Source organism: Doryrhamphus excisus, linkage group LG5 (genome assembly GCF_037039965.1).
Source record: "Doryrhamphus excisus strain RoL-2023G ecotype Guam linkage group LG5, RoL_Dexc_Guam_v1.1, whole genome shotgun sequence".
Lineage (NCBI taxonomy): Eukaryota > Metazoa > Chordata > Actinopteri > Syngnathiformes > Syngnathidae > Doryrhamphus > Doryrhamphus excisus.
Genome location: NC_136361.1, coordinates 12,063,916 through 12,084,392, shown reverse-complemented (window position 1 = coordinate 12,084,392; position 20,477 = coordinate 12,063,916). Strand labels below are relative to the sequence as shown.

Below are 20,477 nucleotides of genomic sequence, written 5' to 3'. Positions count from 1 at the left end.
TGTCAAGAACTTGGGCCCCCCCCCCAAGCCCCATCTTTGCAACAACTTATAGTTTAGGTAATTCATTAAAATATGGAGTAATAATTCATTAATTCATTTTCTTCCGCTTTTTTCCTCACAAGGGTCGCGGGGGTGCTGGAGCCTATCCCAGCTGTCTTTGGGCGAGAGGCGGGATACACCCTGGACTGGTGGCCAGCCAATCACAGGGCACATATAGACAAACAACCATTCACACTCACATTCATACCTATGGACAATTTGGAGTGGCCAATTAACCTAGCATGTTTTTGGAATGTGGGAGGAAACCGGAGTACCCGGAGAAAACCCACGCATGCACGGGGAGAACATGCCAACTCCACACAGAGATGGCCGAGGGTGGAATTGAACCCTGGTCTCCTAGCTGTGAGGTCTGCGCGCTAACCACTAGACCAGGGGTCGGCAACCTTTATTATGAAAAGAGCCATTTTACCCAATGCCCACTGAAGAAAAATAGCCTGGAGCCGCAAAACATATAGTATGTTTAAAACAACATTGGAGGGAATTTGGGGGTATCAAAGTAGTTCAGATAAGAAAAGACGAGTTGGAGTACTCTTGCTAGTTTTGGAGATAAACTTACATAAATGTATGTGTAAACTACTGTAAACGTAAAAACAAGTTCCCATGCCGCTGTTTTTAAATTATCTCGAATTTATTTTTTAGATTTGTAGGTAAGTATTACTTGTTTTTCTTCATGTACTGAACTGGATAGCAGTCACATGCGGCTCTGGAGCCGCAGGTTGCTGACCCCTGCACTAGACCGAGTAATAATATTAATATTGTATAGTTTATAAAAGTGAGTGTGGTGTGAATGGTTGTTTGTCTATATGTGCCCTGTGATTGGCTGGCCACCAGTCCAGGGTGTATCCCGCCTCTTGCCCAAAGACAGCTGGGATAGGCTCCAACACCCCCGTGACCCTCGTGAGCATAAGCGGAAGAAAATGGATGGATGGAGTCAACCGCTATCTTCCTAAAGATCGCTAGTGTATTTTATATGATCTGCTGTTGTTTTGGTGAAAACAACTGAAAATACAGCAGAGGTAACGGGCCACATGATCTTAGTAATATTGTCAAAGAAGCAGTTTGAAATGACAGTTGATAGTATTATAAAATATATTCCGCTTTGCCAACCCATGCCGCAACGATGGGGACGGGCGCCTTTATGTTGGAATCCATCATTTCCAAAGGACAATTTTCTTTTCTTACAAGACTTTTATGTGCATCTTTGCTCCAGGCGGCAGCAGCAGAAAGACGGAAAAGAAAAAAAACAACAACAGATGACCGTGAATTCTCGAGTCAATGTCACGCTCGCCTTCAATAAGCGCGATTCAATTCCGGCTGAGGAGCCGGCGAGCCGCGGGGATAAATCTCAGCTCTCCCGCCATCCCAGGACTAATCTCCTTCCGGAAAGACACTGGCTTTCCTGCTGACCTCTCCTGCAGCACTGCCTTATAACTGAGGTACAGAGAGTGGAGGGATGGCGGGGGGGCTGAAGTGGTTGGTGGTTAGTGGTTGTCACTCACCAATCATCGTGCCGACTGCTTGTATATAATTGGAGATGTGGGGTTCTTTTTAAAATCACCTTGAGATATGTGTGATGGAGATTATCCTGGTTTTATGGGGACATGTTACATAATGTCTACATCATACATACAAACAGACAGAATACTTTATTCATCCCCTTGGGATTCCCTCAGGGAAATTGGCAGGGTGCTCCTCTTTTTCAGCCTGCAAGCTACTTTAGTAACCAACTCCCATTAATTTTCTACCGCTTATCCTCACAAGGGTCACGGGGGTGCTGGAGCCTATCCCAGCTGTCTTTGGGCGAGAGGCGGGGTACACCCTGGACTGGTGGCCAGCCAATCACAGGGCACATATAGACAAACAACCATTCACACTCACATTCATACCTATGGACAATTTGGACTCACCAAGAAAATTATTAGATAAAGATTATTATTAGTATTTCAAAGTTTACAGGTAAAGTATTTAACATGGCAATAAACATAATTCCTCAATAATTGTGCGGATAACCCGAATAACGGTAGGTCAAAATAGCTACGTAACGTTCATTGTATTACATCCAGTTAGTATTTGCCACCGTATCACCGATATACAAGAAATGAAACGATAATGCGACAAGACAATGCGGCCAAAGTCAAGCCAACATTAAAAAGCTTTCAGCAGTGGGCACATTTACCATTTCATCATGAAATAATAGTTTAAGAAGCAGGCATGTAGAAAACAGCATTTCTTTCGTGGCGTTCATGACACAAAGCAACGCTACCAAAACAACAAGGAAGGTGTCGTCAGGAATTGTAAAAAATGTGCCTTTGCTAGCAAGCAAACAGAGGAGCAGCACTTGAGGGAGGGAAGAGCCCTTATTTGCTTACAGACACGCCCATATAAGGAAATCCGCCCCTCTGTGACATCACAAAGGGGCAGGTTTGCCTGCACCTTTTGAAACCAAGCTTTTTGAGCCATCCCAAACTTCTTTCAGGGCTCACTTCCAAATGCACAAACCTCGTTATCTGAAACTTTGGCATCGTTTAACACGAGAACACAACATTCTAACTACATTTATAGGTCAGAAAAGTGGAAAAAGCATATTAGGTCCCCTTTAAACTCATCCCTGACCCTGAGGTGGCACTCCACGATTTTCCGGGACACTGTGTACCATTGGGACCGACAGTGACAAAGCTCATGTTGGGGACTATTGGGGCATAGTGGGGACTTGTTGAGGACACACTGTGTGATTGGGAACACATTGCGTGTTTCAAGTATGTGAAACATGTCCCTGGGGACTCGTCTTTTAGGGGGCCCCCGCTGGGGAGGCCTGAGAGACTGGGTGCCCCAAGTGCTACTACATGTACTGGGCAGAAACGGCAACAATCTCCTTGAGGGGCCCTGCATGGCTCTATCTGCCTTTGGCGCTGTCTGCATCATTCAGCACAAGCCGCAAGGTTTGTTTGTTTATCGGCCACTGAGTTTCCCCACTTGAGACACGATGAAGAGGAGCCACAGAAATTGTGACAAAAAAAAAATATGGCATGGGGCCCATCAACTTCTTGCCCCGCCACTGAGTACATTGTCATATTTTGAAGACAACAAATTGAGAGATACAATTGGTGCAAGAACAATGTTCCCAAACCCCTGCAGGGTCTCCATGCCAACACGAGACATGAGCATGAGGCTTCATGAAGTGAAAGTATGAAGCGGACATCCATGGGTGGAGAAGACGAGGAGGTTACTCGCAGCTCTCGTCCAATTTATGCTCGCTTTCATCAGAGTCTCGGCACTGAAAGCTTTTTTTCGTACATTTGGAGGCAGTTTACGAGCCTGTCGAGGAAACTGTCTATGATGTCACACCACACTAATAAAACACTGCAAACAACATCATTGTGCAAAACGACTAAGTATGAAGACGTAGTATCAAACAGCCTAAATTGTGACTTTTGTGACGGAGAACTTTTTTCTCTGAAGAGCATTGGTAATTCTTCACAAGTCCTTTTTGTTTAACAGCTATTGAATCAAAACAGCCCCGACTAGGGATGGAACTTCCGGGAGCATCCATCACAGTTGTTCATCAATTATTCATCGCTTGTTGTTTCTATGTTCATTTTAGGCAGACATTGCAAAATAAAGTGTGAAATCTGAAACGATACATCAACTTACGAGAAAGCACTCGGGCTGAACAGTGCTGATGTTGAAAACCTGGAAACTAATGAAATAAATGTCTAGTGGCTGGTTAGTCAGTGGATAAAAACAAAAAGGTAACATTCATTCATTAATTTTCTACCGCTTATCCCCACGAGGGTCGTGGAGGGTGCTGGAGCCTATCCCAGCTGTCTTCGGGCGAGAGGCGGGGTACACCCTGGACTGGTGGCCAGCCAATCACAGGGCACATATACTAGACAAACAACCATTCACACTCACTCACATTCATGTTTTTTTCAAAAGGTGAGTAGTTATACTTTATTTTAGTTTAATTTAGTTTTTTTATACAGTGGTTCACTTTGCTTTGCAAAGTGTTGTTTTTGTCTTGAATATTTTTGAGAAAAGGGCAGTTGAAATGTCACCAGATCTACCGACATTCAACATTTGTATTTACTTTTAAAAAAAGCTTAGACAAACTAGATGGCCGAGGGTGGAATTGAACACAGGTCTCCTCGCTGTGAGGTCTGCGCGCTAACCACTCGTCCGCAGCCCCGGCATTACTAATATTAGTCCTAATATGTGGGCACAGTGTGGGCTGCACGGTGGTGCTGGAGCCTATCCCAGCTGTCTTCGGGAGAGAGACACCCTGGACTGGTGGCCAGCCAATCACAGGGCACATATAGACAAACAACCATTCACACTCACATTCATACCTATGGACAATTTGGAGTCGCCAATTAACCTAGCATGTTTTTGGAATGTGGGAGGAAACCCACACATGCACGGGGAGAACATGCATACTCCACACAGAGATGCTCGAGGGTGCAATCGAACTCGGGTCTGCTTTCTGTGAGGCCTGCACGCCACTCATCCGCCGTGCAGCCAAAAAGGTAACAAGTTAGCCAATTTTAAAGAGGAAATGAGATAGTATTGCAATATGGGCACACAGGACACAACGATTGGACATACTATGATCTTGGGGGAACTTCCAATCTACCAATCTGTGTTTTTGGTAGAAAGCAGATGCCCGCTAAATGCATTTAATAACTATGTCAGGCATATTATACGGTTTAGTCTGGGGGGGTCACTAACTGGTGGACTGCGGTTGGAGTCCACATCCAGATCCAGCCATCCAATACAGATTAAAACGTGATGAGAATTTTCAGAAAAATCAATTTCACAATAATAAAAAAAATCATCACACAATGAAAACAACGTGCGTGTTTGTTTTCCTCGTTTCTCTCCACAAAACAGGCAGGAAGAGAGTTCACTCTGTGCATTGGTTTAGCACTGAGACACTTCAAACTGAGAGAGAGACTTCTTGTTAGTCATACAGCCGTCTTTGTGGGGGGAGCATAGCATACATACACAGAGTACAGCATTGTGAAGCAATGCAAGGTAACGTAGTAGAAATGAGGAGGGAAAAAGATAATTGCAAAGATAAATGTCACAGCCCCTGCTTGGGTATATTCCCGCTTCGAACCGAATGAGCAAAAATAAAACTACACATCATCCTCACAATCAACTCATTGAGAACTTTGATTGGCAAACAAAAACAAAAACGGAACAGCACAAAAATGTGTGCATTGCTAGATCCCAAATGAATGCCACTCTGTAACACAGTTGAAAAGTCAGCATTTCAAGTAATGCTTCAAACGTTTGGCAGACAGTATGGATTACGCATGACAAAATACATTTCACAAATGCCAATTCGACAATTTGACAGAAGATTATACATCAAATATTAAAGGCAATATTGCATTATTATGATACCTTATTATATATTTTTCTTTTTTATACTACTATAACATGGTTTATTTGGTCTCCAAAAATGTTGGCAATAATATAGTTTAGTGGCAATTTGTGGGAAAGTAAACATTTCAAAAATGTTAATTCATTCATTTTCTACCGCTTTTTCCTCACGAGGGTCGCGGGGGGTGCTGGAGCCTATCCCAGCTGTCTTTGGGCGGGAGGCGGGGTACACCCTGGACTGGTCGCCAGCCAATCACAGGGCACATATAGACAAACAACCATTCACACTCACATTCATACCTATGGACAATTTGGAGTCACCATTAAACCTAGCATGTTTTTGGAATGTGGGAGGAAACCGGAGTACCCGGAGAAAACCCACGCATGCACTGGGAGAACATGCAAACTCCACACAGAGATGGCCGAGGGTGGAATTGAACCCTGGTCTCCTAGCTGTGAGGTCTAAAATAAATAGTTTGTTTGTTACAGATAAAGAGGACAGCGAGACGAGTGAAAATTACAGGGAAGATTGTCAAATTGTAAATGTTGTAAGTCTAATTGTCAATACGTATTTTTGTCCACGCTTTAGGTGTCATGCTGGCAGAACACTGTTTAGTTTGTGTTCAAACGTGCATGTAAAATAACAACAAAGGAACTTTGATGATGCTCCGGTATCTCTTCTTCCATGCTGCCCGTCAAACACAGGAAGCAAAATGCTGACAGACAGAAGACAGAACAATAATGTACGGCGCTTATCTGGTCAGGTATTAATTATTTCGTGCATAAAACGGTGAGGATTTATGTGCACACCTCACAGCCGTGCAAGAGGCCACCTGGGATGATTCTCTGCTTTAATTAAGACCACCAGCAGAAAAGGAAGCTCACAGCACTACATGAACTACAAGGTCATTGTTGTTCCAGGAAGGGAGAAATCTGCTGATGCAGTGAACTCGCTCAGCCACCGGGGCGGCGCCGCCTGGCAGACTGTGATCTCGCAGACATGCGCACCCTGAGGAATGGACGTTATCTCCCTCCAACACACACGCACTGACAGTGATGGACAGAGCGAGGGCAAAGTGTATTAGGAAGCGCACACACCAGGCCCCGCCCACATGTCAGGTCCCATACCAGCCAGGAAGGAGATGATGGCGGTCCTCGACTCTTTCATCCATCCAGCGCTGTCAGCCCGACACGCTAATGGAGACTAATCAACTGCCAGGGCCAACACAATGTGCACTACATCTCCCAGCTTCCCGGACCACCGGCACGCCCCCCCCGCCCCCCAGCTAACCTCCCATCATCTTTTCACATATGAGTAATTGGATGAAATAACTAAATGTATACTTATGGACCACTTTGTGAGGAACAACTGCACAATGAAAACTGCCTTCACAAAGACAATAGTCTATACTGAAATGTAGACCCTTTAAAAGCCCTACTGTTGTGTGTGTATAGCATTAATGCTAATGAGCTGTGTAACAGTGTGCACCTCTAGAAGCACTCTTGTGCACTTTATCCGCTTTTGACATACATATACTCGGGTTTGATTCCCCGCTCGGGCATCTCTGTGGAGTTTGCATGTTCTCCCCGTGCCTGCGTGGGTTTTCTCCGGGTACTCCGGTTTCCTCCCACATTCCAAAAACATGCTAGGTTAATTGGTGACTCCAAATTGTCCATAGGTATGAATGTGAGTGTGAATGGTTGTTTGTCTATATGTGCCCTGTGATTGGCTGGCCACCAATCCTGCCGTATGTGTTCAGGTCAGAGTAAAGTTATAGAACAGTGTGAGGATGCTCCACTGTGTGTATGACGTTTGACCCGAGGTGTGCTTGCTCTAGCGCACGTGCGTTAATTACCCATACAAATTTTAATGTCATTAATTAACTAAATGAGTTACCGCAGTTAACGTGCTGTTTTTGACAGCCCTACAAAATATCAAAGTGGCCCTTACATCCTTTCATTTTTCAGAAAGTGGCCCTCGGTGGCAAACGTTTGGACGCCCTTCTGTAGACACACATATTACTTTTTCATTATAGGGGGACCTTGAAACAACATTCTGCCAAGTTAACTGATCACCAGTCTGAGGTCACCTGCCCTGACCAATCGCAGCGACTAGCTTCAGCGAAACGTGTGACCTTGAAAACTGACTGCATGTGTTTCTACCCAGCAGGCCACTTGCCGCTCATCATACATAATTAATGGATGTTTGGAAAGTTGTGTATTATTTACTCAGAAAGAAAGACAGACAGCTGTTCATGAATTGGGAGCGTGTGCTAATTTAGCAAATGTTGATGTTAAACTGCAACATGTCATGCGCTTCTCCCGTAACTGAAGTCGGAATGTCTCTCTGTGGTAAAATATTGCTTTTAGATTGTGTGTGTGTGTGTGTGTGTGTGTGTGTGTGAGAGATGCACCATATGCACAGCTTTACATCACGAAGAGGCCAATGAGTTGACAGTTTAACAACCACAGCTAAACAGGTTCAGAGGGCAGTATTGTTCTCTCAGCAACATGCATGTTGTTATTTAAAATCTTATCTTACCGTCTTTGCCAATCAGGAAGTCCAGGTAGCGGTATGTGTAGGCCACGCCTACTTTGGTCTCTACCTGTGGTCTCTTCAGGGTGGAGTAGATCTTCCCTGGACTCTTCTCCTCCGACGTGGGCTTCATTTTGCGCAATCCGCAGCCCATGACGCCACCTTCTGCCAGGCTCTGCTTCCACCGATCCTGGTGAGAAATTGGACAACTTCATTGACTGTCCAACACTGGCTTTTCATCACTCACAAATCAGCACCAAACACTTTTTACCATGTTGGTTCTTTGTGTCATTGTCAAGCGCAAAGCATTTCTGCAAACCAAACTTGATCGTGAGTTGACTTTCACCTGAAGGAAATATCTTTGATCAAACTTCACCGGCAATACGATCAAAAATGAAATCCCAACAAACCTCATTGAGTCATACCTCTAATTAAAGCCCTTAATGAACTCTTTCTTCATCTGTAATTACTTTGTCACTGTCCCCTTCAGTGATGACAAAAAGATCTGGAAAATCAAATTTTACCTGAAAACATTGCAAATCAACACAAAACCTCTGATTTTATTCGCATATGTTTGCCCCCATTACAAAATTACAATTTTGGGGGGAAAAATCCAACATGTTAATATTTTTTTTAAACTATCCAGGTCTGGGGTGGAGCCCACACCCTTTGCCTTAAAAGGTAGCAGCTGTACCATTACACTACAGGTGGCTGTTGTGATTTTCTCATGAGGCTTGAGGATGGTGGAAGGGAAACCAGGACCATTGGAGCAAATGATGAGGTGATTGAGATTAGCCAGCTTTGCCGCTTGAGCTCAAACACAACAACACATACTGCTTCCATCTAAATGCACCATCTTCAAAAGAATCTTTGAACATTTGTATTTTGTAGGGAACCTACCTCTACCATGGCTGCGGTAAAGTGTACTGAATATACAACAAGCACACCTGTTTTGTAACAGAACCGTTCCCCTTTGATGGTGGCAAGCATTGTAAAACATATTTACCGCAAGCACGCTCATTAATTTTAATATCTGGTTCAAAGACGCAGAGGCAAACATATGAATAAAGAAAGTACATTAAAATTATATTAACATTGTGTATTTTTGTAGGTCAAAATGACTTTTAAAAACAACAAGTATCACTCTGGTTGTTTAAATTATGATCAAGCACAAATGGCATTATCTTTCAGGCTAAAATGCAATTTTGTGCATAATCGTCTGGTTTCAAACAAGTGTAAGTATAAAGGACAAAGCATTAAAAAATGTACACGCATAGAAAAATCAAACATTCACACACAAAAAACAAGAAAGAAGCTGATTAGGCCTCTGTAAATAAATTAATAAAGGTGGTGTAAAGAGAAGAGATTTGTCATAACTTCTCTTCCTTGTTCCCATAGAGACTCAATGAAACGCACACTAGCATGGACGAGAAGCATCAATGTGGAAGCTGCAATATTCCAAACTTCAGGTCAGCCTAATGCTTCATATCAGGATGATTCATATGCAGTCACATTATTGATGAATAAATACATGAATGGCTGGATGGATGGTTGAGTGGTTGAGCTAATGGATTCATAGATAGATGAATGGATAGAATAATTTTTGCATGGATATACCGATGGATGATATATATCAGATGGATGGATGGTTGGATGAATAAATTAATGGCTTGATGGATGAGCTACTACATTGGATGAACTGATAAACAGATAGATACATGGATAGATTATTGTATTAATGAATGGTTAGAGCAGGCCACACAGCTAAGGCACGTGCATGCGTGCGTTTTCTCCGGGTACTCCGGTTTCCTCCCACATTCCAAAAACATGCTAGGTTAATTGGTGACTCCAAATTGTCCATAGGTATGAATGTGAGTGTGAATGGTTGTTTGTCTATATGTGCCCTGTGATTGGCAGTCCAGGGTGTACCCCGCCTCTTGCTCGAAGACAGCTGGGATAGGCTCCAGCATGCCTGTGACCCTCGTGAGGATAAGTGGTATAGGGAATGAATAGATGAATGAATGAATGAAATAGTTAGATTCATGAATAGATGGCTGGATTATTGCATGGATGAATGATGGCTCCTGTCCAGAGTAGAACAAGGTCCAGCCCCTCTCGATGAGTTTGGTTCCAGAACCCGAACTGTGCAACTGATGGATGTACTGACTGATTATTGCATGGATGAATAGATGAATGGCTGGATGATTATTTCATGGATGGATTATTGGATGGCTGGGCTGATGGATGTACAGATTGATGAAGGAATGAAGGGATGGACGATAAACTAATGGGACGGTAATGGATGGAAGAATAGATGAACAGATGGATGAATGGATTATTACATGGATGGATGGTTGAATGTATGAATGGATAGTGGGATTATTACATGGATTCATGATGGCTGGTTGAAGCCATGGACGGGTGATGGATGTACTGATGGATTGTTGCGTGAATGAATGGATAGATTAGTGAATAATTGATGAACGGATGGATGGTTAGTAGGATTGATGGATTATTGAATAGACGGTTGATGGATAGATGGGATTATTTTCTGAATAATATAAACATGAATGTGTCAATGAATGGATGGATGAAAGATTACCGCATGGATGAATTACTAGATGGATGAATGACAGCTGTACAGATGGATGATTAATGGATGTCGGTCACTCGTCCTTCACCGTTCACCTGCCCCAAATCCCTGCATGCTTCTGCGCTCTATTTAGGGAATATGGGGGGGTCTTATCGGGACACAATGAGCCTGCCGCTGCTTCAGGGATGACAGGACAGGAAGTCTATCAGAGGCGTGGGGGTGGGGAGGTCTGGGCAGTAGGAAGTGTGTGTATGTGTGTGTGGAGGGGGGGGGTTGAACGGGACACAAAAGAGGAAATGAGCAGACGGCGGCTTCATTAATGAGGTGAATGGCAAGAATGGAAAAGGTGAGAATCAATCAAGGGCGAAAGAAGAAATATTGGGCTGGCCAGCAGAGAAGGAGGAGGTGCTGGGGGCTTGGGGGGGGGGGGGGGGGGGTTCCAACATGGCAAGGTGCCTGGAGAGCGTGAAATAAAGAGACCGCTGGAGAGTGACCAGGCGATCAGCAAACAAAGACTTGGAAACAAGACGTGAAACCCTCTGTCGGCCTTCATGAACACGTCATATCTGTAAACAGGAAGCGTTGTGGCTAACGAAACTTGCCAACGCTACACTGCACTTGTGATTCGTTTCTCAACGAGCCTCTCTGCGACACCACCTTTCTCCCACATACAATGCTGTCTTTTCATCTCTTCTATAAGATTAAGATCATTTAGCTACTAACAAATAAACAAGGAACAGCTACCTTGGTTTCAGGTGGGCCCATGACCATCATTACATGGTATGCTAACAAGGTGGGATAAACTCTCCATCAGACCAGATAGGACAGCTCTAGTCTGAGATACCACCCAAACAACCATCCGTGGCAGGCAGAGGCCCCACTCCATTGTATCCAAACAGTCATGAATTGACACTACAAAAGAGCAAAACCATTCCTCTCTGGGCATGCCTCCTCCTTTACAGGACAAATACACTGGATCTTAGATATTACACCATATTCTCAGACTAGAGCTGTCCTATCTTGTCTGGTGTTTGTCCCACCTAGTCGTTGCGCATGAACTGATGAAACATTTTCTAAGACAACCTGAACAGTCCAGTTGCAATCGATTCAGTGCCCTGACAATAGAATGAGATGATGGATGAATAAGAACATTCACAGGCACCCTGACTGTTATTTCTCTGACAAATACACCACATGGTGGCACTGCTATTCAACTTCCAACTTTGACCCCCAGAGGTGAGACTGAATTGAAACTTCTCCTATAGCTCAGTGCACTCTACAAAACACCAACTGTAACTTTAAGATGTTGAGCCAAATCACCATGAACTTTGATTCAAACTTTTAGGGACTGACAAACGTGTCAAATTTGGCCAGGATTGTTTGGAAAAACATGAACAGCATCAAGCAAAACATCTTTGGAGGGACAGGGCCGGGAGTTAGCGACTAAATGTCAGGAAGGCATTGTAAACTAATGAAAAATATGGATTAAAGTAGCAACATGGTCACCAACCACTCATGTCATGTCATCTTGAAAAAGAACATGTGGTTGAAAACAACCAAAGGAACATAAACCAAGTTGACCAGACCAGAGAGAAAGTGATGAGAATGTCTTGTCTTTCACAGCCACAAAAGACTGGATTGAGTGTGAGGACACTTTGGGAGGTTTGGGAGAACAGTAAGTCAAAAACAGGAAGAGGAACATTGGTTTCCCTTCTGTTGAATTAGCGACCATCCCCCTGACTTTTTCTGTTTCTTTAAGACTGTTTTTGTCCTGTTTGGAGGGCTGCTCTCAGTAAGAACATATTTTTGTTTCAAGTTAAAATGACATAAGTTGATTTAATTGCCTTAATATTGACACCACCAATACTGAGGTATCAAACCTTGATGACACATTTGTGTCATCAAGGTGTGTTCAAAGAGCTGTTAAGCATATGGGTCCTCAGGGAGTGAGTCATGTTGGTTTGGTGAGTTGACGTGAAAAGGATGCTACAGAGTGTCGTGTCTGCAAAAGAAGAATGGAAGCTAAGGACTGATGAGGGAGGCAGGGCAGAGTAAATAATAACGTCTGATATTTGAAGACGATTCAAGGATCGGCATGGCGGCCAAGGTGAACCCTCCCTACAGTTTCAAGGCCCAGTCACTCGCATAGGCAGAGATGAAGGAAGCGATTACCATGGGAACAAGGCCCTCGCAGACTCAGAAGAATAATAGGCAGCAATCTTTCCCAGCCTCTCCCGCTTTCATTGTCACTTTCTCTTCTTCTGCTCTTCATATGGTCTCTCTTCAGGATCGCCGCCTTCCATCTCCTCCCCCCCGACTGCCAGTCTCTCCTCTCGCATGTGTTTGATTGGTGATGCATAATCCATCCACGCTGGGATTTGTTCCGCCGTGGCTAAAACATGATCTCCCTCGTATGATTGCCCTCCAGCTGGACAGACTCAAAGTTCCGTTTGGAGATGAGGACTCCTGGCTAGGTTAGTGTGTGCTCCTTAACATTTTCTGATGTTGTCTTATTCTCTACAGTTGCTCCAAGTGTGGCGGATGCCAGCTGGTTCAGCTGTACAAATGTAAACCGCAATCCCCGACACCTGAACAGCAAGTTTACAGTCCGGGCTTCTAGCTTGGCAGCGAGAGCTCTCGACTCTCATGAAGCGTACATTGGTTTGAGCCTCACTCCAAAGCTCACAACCTGACTCTTTAAAAGTCATGCTGGACATCAGGTTGACATTCCAAGCGTCAAGCTCGACAGATAGCGCACTTGACTCTCATTCGGCAGAAGTTCCTTCCAATCACTCCAAACCTCACACCATGATACCTTAAAAGTCACACTGGTTGTCATGTTGACAGTCTGAGCTTTTAGCTCGATGGTTAGCGCTGTCGATTCTTATTCAGATGACCAAGGTTTAAGTCTCACTGCAAACCTCACTCCCTGACACCTCAAGAGTCATGCTAGGCATCAAATTGATAGTCCAAGTTTTTAGCTCAATGGCTAGTGCTCTCGTCAGTGGACCTCGGTCCTTGTCCTGGTCCCTTTTCCTTAATCTTGTCCTAACCACCGATTACAACACAAGTCAATGCTTTTTGTGTGATTATGAGAAGTGAAGCTGGTGGAGTCCCACTGCAATGCAGTGCAACAAACAGTAGGAAAAGCATGTACGCCAACTTTATTTCTATCGTGTATATCTTACATGTGAATTGAAAAGTCTGTATTTTAATGAGTGCCTTATAATGTGTGAGCAGAGACTCGTGTGTCTTTTAATGTATGATGTCTGATCATGGACCATAGTATCATTTCAGTGAACGGAGTCTGATTAATGTGCACCTGTCAGAGTTGGGTGGCTTAAAAGAAAATAAAACAATTAAGCCCACATGTATTCATACCATTGCAATATTAGAGCTGCAGCTGCATGTCTGTGAGATCAGAAAGGTTTTTCTTTCCTTCAGTCTCGTCTTCATTAATATGCACAAATTCTCAATTAGCCTCAGTACTTCATATTAACACAAGGACATCCTGGCTTGTGTACTTTCCTGGATACACAATCACACAATAATTGAACTTGCTCAGGCTATGAATAATTTCGGGCTTAAGTGCGTCTACTTGTTTGGGAATGTACATTCTTGCAAGTCCGCCTAACACATTCTAAAACAAAATAATCATACATTAATAATAATGGTGGAAAATATGAGCTTACGTATTTCATCAAACACCGGGTTGCTAAACAACAAATATATTTTTAATCCTGTCAAAAATAATCAAATGTGAGGTCTCGCAGATGAGCATTTTGAGCAGGGATATAATAATAATAATATTAATAATAATAAATAAGCCGCTTGGCAGAGGCTGTATCAAGGATGACACTGCTGTCAGGAAAAGTGCAGAACTCATCTAGCGACACGTCGCTCAGCAAGAGAAGTCTGACGGGGGAAAAATAAACGCTGCTACTTGACATGTGATCATCACCGACGCTCCTTTCCAAAATGTAGCAGTTTGTTTTCATCCACAGTAAATGAACACTCAGTGGCTACTAAAATGAAACATACGTTCCGAGACAAGGAGAATGGGTGATAATAAACGCTTTCTTCCGTTTTTCGTTTTTTTTCTGTGCATATTTTTATTCGGATGCTTGTGTTTTAAGCTGTAACGGTTGGGCTGTCGGTGGCAGGGGCATTTTCTGATGAGTTGAAGCCAGACCAAGACAGAAGAAGTCTAGATTGCATCTTCAGTGCTTCTCCAGTAGTGTAGCCGGCCCCCTTGGGGGGACGCCGTGAACTGTCAGGGGGGATGTAAGAGGCTGGGAGTACTTTCAGTGTTACTGCAGACCTGCCAATGTACAAATTTATCATACTCAACATGCAGTTTGACTCTTGTATTCGCTTGTATGCTTCACAGTTCTCCATTTTGTTGCATTTCCCTGGTTTTAGTTTGAAGCTCAGTCTGTACAGTGCAGATAAATAAATAGATATTATCAGTTTCTCAATAGTATTTCAAATCAGGGGGGCGTGAAAACATGAAAACACCCCTAGGGGTGGCATGACAGAAAATAAATGAAAACTACTGCTGTAAGGCAAGAGTGTGTCTTTTCAGCGAGGGCCACATACCGAAAAATGAAAGGATGCAAAAGCCACTTTGATATTTTGTAAAACAACACATGGAGATATGCTAACAAGTTATATATATATACACATATATATATATATATATATATATTTCAAGAAAAAGCTGCATTTCAGCTTTGTGATATAGGTGAAAAAGTCTATTAGTATGAACTCTGCGCTCTTTTTTCTGATACTGGATTTTATTTTTACTTTCCACATTACAACTTTATTCATGAATAACCTTTGTATATATTCTTCTTATATATGACTTTCAATCTTTTCTTTGTTAAAGTACAATTTGTATCTCTTAATAATTTGATTGTATTCTTGTAAAATTGCTGGTTTGATCATTTCAGTGTTTTTTTTCCAAATATTTAAATGTTTTTCATCAATAATCTTCATAAATTTGCTTCTTGTGATAACATGACTTTGTTCCCATATTTATTCTCATATTATTATAACTTTTTGCCAAACAAATTTTTCAAATATAACAACTTTATTTTGTTTTGCTTGTTTCTCGAAATGTATGGTGTCATAATATATAACTAATACTTCAAAACAAAAAAAACATCTTTTCATTAAAGTGGACCTATTATGCTCATTTTTCATCCTTTTGTATTGAGTTGTGGACTCCTATAGAGCAGCTAAACACAATAATCAGCACAGAAAGCTTTCTAGTTTTTCCAGAATTTGCAACTATTCAGCTGTATTTCTTTGGATTTCGTGCATCCCACGAAAAAGGTCTGTTTTAATTTATTCCACCAACGGCTCGCCTCCAAGCATGCCCACTCCGCTGTGGTTGGTCACACTTCTGTGTACACAGAAGGACTTCCGGTTTGTGCTGCCAACTTTATGAGTTGATAGACTGCATAGGAGTTAATAATAAACTTCAATTTATCTGTTTAAAATGTCTGCTTTTAACATACACCAATATGTGTTGGATCTGGAAGTAGAGAGTTTCTCAAGAAAAGAGGTTACTTTCAATGGGAAGTAGCTTTAGCATTTTAGCTTTAGTTTTTCTACAGCATAGGTAACGTGTAATGTGTTTTGCGGAACTACCAGTGTGTAAAAAATTCGGGTAGAGCCACTAATTGTGGTTATCAGCAACCCCGCTCCCTGTATGCACACTCTATAATGCTACACAGACAAGCACTTTTGCTCCATGACTTACACAAAATAAACACAGTTAGGACACTGATAAACTGTTACTTATTGCTTGCTGTTCTGACTCTTCCACACGACCAAGTAACGTTGTCAGGCTTTATCAAGTTTGTCGGCTAGTCCAGCTCCATAGCGGCCCATGTTCACGAAACAGTCCAGTGTGAAATGCCGTTGACAGATTAAAATACATTTCTTTTGCTGGGAGGGAATCAGGAACTCCACCAACTTGTGCCTGATGATGGCTTCTTTAGGGATTGTAAACAAATGTGGCTTTCCCTTACAAGCCATTGGTAGCAACATAAACAGAGAAGGAGAGCTTGGGGAAGGACAAGGGAAGCAGAGCTTGGGGGAAGGCCGAGGGCTTATATGGCTTACAGCCACGCCCATATAGGAAGTCTGCGCCTCTGTGACATCACAGAAGGCAGTTTGATATTAATAATAATAATAATAGTAGGTAAACCTACAATGTTGCGCCCGCAAGTGTCCCAACATTGACAGGGACATGTTATCAGATGTAAAATTAGTCCTGACATCAACCTCTCAATCACCTTTCATAAGAACTAGAGCCAGTAGATCCTTTCTGTCCAAACAAATGCACAAGTCCCCACAGACAATATGTCTTCTTTCAGAAGAGTTAACTGCAGGTAAATCCCCATTGCTTAGAAATGGATTTAAAGTTTTTTCCATAGAAATATTCATTCTCGTCATCTATTTGTGTCTTAAGTAATTTCAGAACAAGCAGAGCCAGCACATGCATAGCTGCACTGCGAGCTGACTAGTTGATTTTTTTCATGCCCATGAGGCTCTCTGGCGCCAATAACTAAGAACGTTACTCAATGTCCATTTTTGCCAGCTTTGACATTTTACCTATATGCCCATCATGACATAATGACACTTGGGTGCTGTTTTACTGGTGTTGTCTGCTTTAATTGCACCATGTTAGCTATGTGTGCACCCTATGTGTGCTGTGAAACATGATTAAGGTAATTGGCTGCTGTCAACCTCACTACGCTACTTGCTATGTAAAGACTGCAAATAGGAGGATCTCTAATTAAAAGGTGTTATTTTTAAATTCGGCATAAATAAACAACATGGTGTATGTAAGACAGAAGTGGAAATATTAGCAACAGTGAACTTTATCCACTTGTTACATACACCAGTGTTTCCCATACATGCATTTACTTGTAGTTGCCTGCCACAACCTGTTTGCCCTTGCTCATAAACACTGTGTATGTTGTACATTAAATATAGCTGGCCCACCAAATGTTATTTTTTTAAAGCGACGAGAGATGAGAGGACCACAGAGCTGACCAATGTCTAGAACGTGTAATGACCACATTCCACTACCAATGTTGTGTCAAGTTTGTCCTCACTTAGTAAATGCGGCACCCTCACATCCAACACCAACGGTGCCTATGACAAAGTGTGTCCAACAATGAGTGCTCCTCCTTGGGCAGGTGAGGTTGGAGGCAGCGCCCACACGTACGGCTTCTCCTGAGCTCCACGGCACCACCGGTGCCTAGTTACCATTCTTTGAGTTTAAACACATTAAGTCAGGGGTCTCCAGCCAGTAGCTCCTAAATACTTTATAAATAATTCAATGAGCTCTCCAAAGACTTTATTAACTACTATACCTACCAATTTAGAAAGTGTTGTTCACAGTAGTCAGGAAGTTGTTTGGGAGTGTGACCAATCACAGTGAAGTGGGCGTGCCCCCAAGGTGGGCAGTAGGTGGAATTAAAAAAAGACAATTTTGGTGGGAAACACAAATCCATGAATACAATAGGTGCAGATTCTGTAAGATCCAGAAAGTTTTCAGTGCGTGTTATTGTGTGTAACTGCTCTGTAGGAGTCTACAACTCAGGGCAAATGGTAAAAAAAATTAGCATAACAGGTTCTCTTTAAGATTAAAAAAATCGCAATTGTGAGTGAATTAACTTGTAATATTATATAGACAAATTCAGCCATAATTTTAATAGAATAGAAATGAAATATTAAAGTAAAATATTTTTTTACATTAGGAGAAAAATAAAATGATTTAGTTGTTAGTTACGTTTTTGAAGTGATAAAATTTTGGGAATGAAGTCAAAATATGCGAACAAGAGAGTAAAACTGTATTAGAATAAAAAATAAAAAAAATGGTGAGGAAAGATCAAAGAGTGAATTGGAAGCTCTTTCATCTATATCACAACTTGGAGATGCATTTTTTGCCAACTTCTTGGCATGTCTAGATGTGTTGCTTGGTGGAAAAAGTTTGGACACACCTGAGGAAAGCGCTCTTCTCAACAAGTAACGGGTGCTGTTGATGGTGGACGGACCAAACAAACGAGGTCGATTTTTCTGACGTTTGGTTCTCACAAAGACTCTGGGGACATATTTTACTGTTAGAACATCTTAAAAAGTCATGTCTGCATCATAGGCACCTCTAAAGAGAACTCCTGGTCTGTGGGGTGTGCCAGACGTGTCAGGAAGTCTTTCGACATCTGGACCTCAGAGGGGAAAAAACAACGGTGCATTTTTGTGCTTGTCATAACCATTAGTGCGGCAATTACTTCACCTTTGACCCCGTAACGGTTTCCTGTGGCTCAATGACAGCGTAGCACCGTGACGCACCCCCGCCCACCACACACAAACACACACACACACACAATCACTTCCACATTTTTACCATGTGTGTATTGATGTTTACATGCTTTCATACATTTGTGACACACATCCATGTATACAGCTATGTAAATGTATGTTTGTGTGTGTATGTGTGAGACAGAGAGAGAGACAGAGAGAGAGAGAGAGAGAGAAGCCAACACTGTAAAGTTAACAACAAAGCTCCACAAGCTGGAACTAATTATGTGCACTTTGAGCACTCTCACTCTCTCTCGTGCACGCGCGCACACACACTATCATGCCCCCTACTTCCTTCTCACTAAAGACATAGCCCCCCCCCCCCCCCCGCCCCCTTCTCCTCATCTTATTTTTCTGACATCCCTCAGCTTGTTTTTCCACCTTTAACCTCCATCACGCACACTGTCTCGTGCATGTAAACACGCAACGCATGCATGAGCACAAGTACGCGCGCACACACACACATACGTTTGATCCTGTCGGGGCTGGGTGACGTGAACGTTGCACGTCTTGAATCGCAGTGATTGGATCCAGGTTCGACATTTTTGGCATTCCACCGCGAGACACCACTCGGTACCGTCCCGTCGAGTCACGTGACGCGCGCGGTGAGGAGAAAAAAAACAACTTGTCAACTTTGCAAAACCTTGGCGCGTAAAAGTAGTGCGTTTACGTTTACGGAAGGGAATGTCCAAAAGCGCGTGCACGAACTTACCTGGATCAAAGTTGTGTGCGCTCAAGCGGAGGTAGCGTCACGCGGCGTGAAGCATCAGCGATGATGGAAGGACGTGAAGAAGGTTCGAAGGGCTCTCTCTCTTTCTCTTTCTCTCTCTCTCTCTCTCTCGCTCTCTCACTCACGCTGTCTGCCGTGATCGGAATCCTCCAGAACCAGGATGGGCCGGTCCAGCTCGGTGGTCATGCTCACACTTGGGGTGAGTGCGAGAGTGCGTGCGCGGATGTTCTGCTGGCTGCTCAAGGCAAGAACATCCTGTCACATTATTTACCTCCTTCCTTCCTCCTTTGCTTCATCCCTTCCCTTGTGACGTCCTATCTGGCTGCCTGTCAAGACGCGCGTTCACGTGGTGGTCTGGAGCAAAAGTGATGAGACTTGTGACCCGTCAGAGTCCACGTCTGCTCTGGTTCCAGCCGACTGGATGAGGAATCCATCTGAGCAGACGTGAGGGGAGGGGAGGGGAGGGGAAGAGGAGGAGAGGGAAATACTAGCCATGGAGGGAGGGGGCTGCATGTTTTGGGATGGACTAAAGAAAGACCTTTCATATGATAGATAGTGTATTCATATAATTCAATAAAGACACTAAGCTGCACACATTGAAAGCACTGCTAACGCTACAGGATACGAGAAAATGCAAAAGAAAAATGGTGCAAATGGCCAAAACACACACAAAACCGCAAATCACCTGCATGAGACAAATGCTGCAAGTTAACTGAACAAAATGGAAGCTAGCTAGGCTACCAGGAGCCAAGCTATGAGGAAAATTAGCCAGGCTACCATTATGTTAGATGTGG

General features: G+C 43.1%; 1 protein-coding gene across 2 annotated transcripts in view; it reads right to left on the bottom strand.

Moving 5' to 3' along the window:
* The window catches only part of rftn1b (raftlin, lipid raft linker 1b), an 89,318-nt gene extending 69,203 nt beyond the window's left edge, over positions 1–20,115 (bottom strand). The window contains exons 1-2 of one of the 2 annotated variants that reach the window (XM_058053101.2): positions 19,666–20,115; positions 7,988–8,171 (exon numbers count right to left, since the gene is read on the bottom strand). In XM_058053101.2, the coding sequence (XP_057909084.2) occupies positions 7,988–8,135 (148 nt within the window). In that variant the 5' untranslated portion in view covers positions 8,136–8,171; positions 19,666–20,115. The remainder of the gene's footprint in view (positions 1–7,987; positions 8,172–19,665) is intronic. The other variant, XM_058053100.2, reaches the window with a different exon arrangement.
* Between the last annotated feature and the right edge of the window lie 362 nt (positions 20,116–20,477).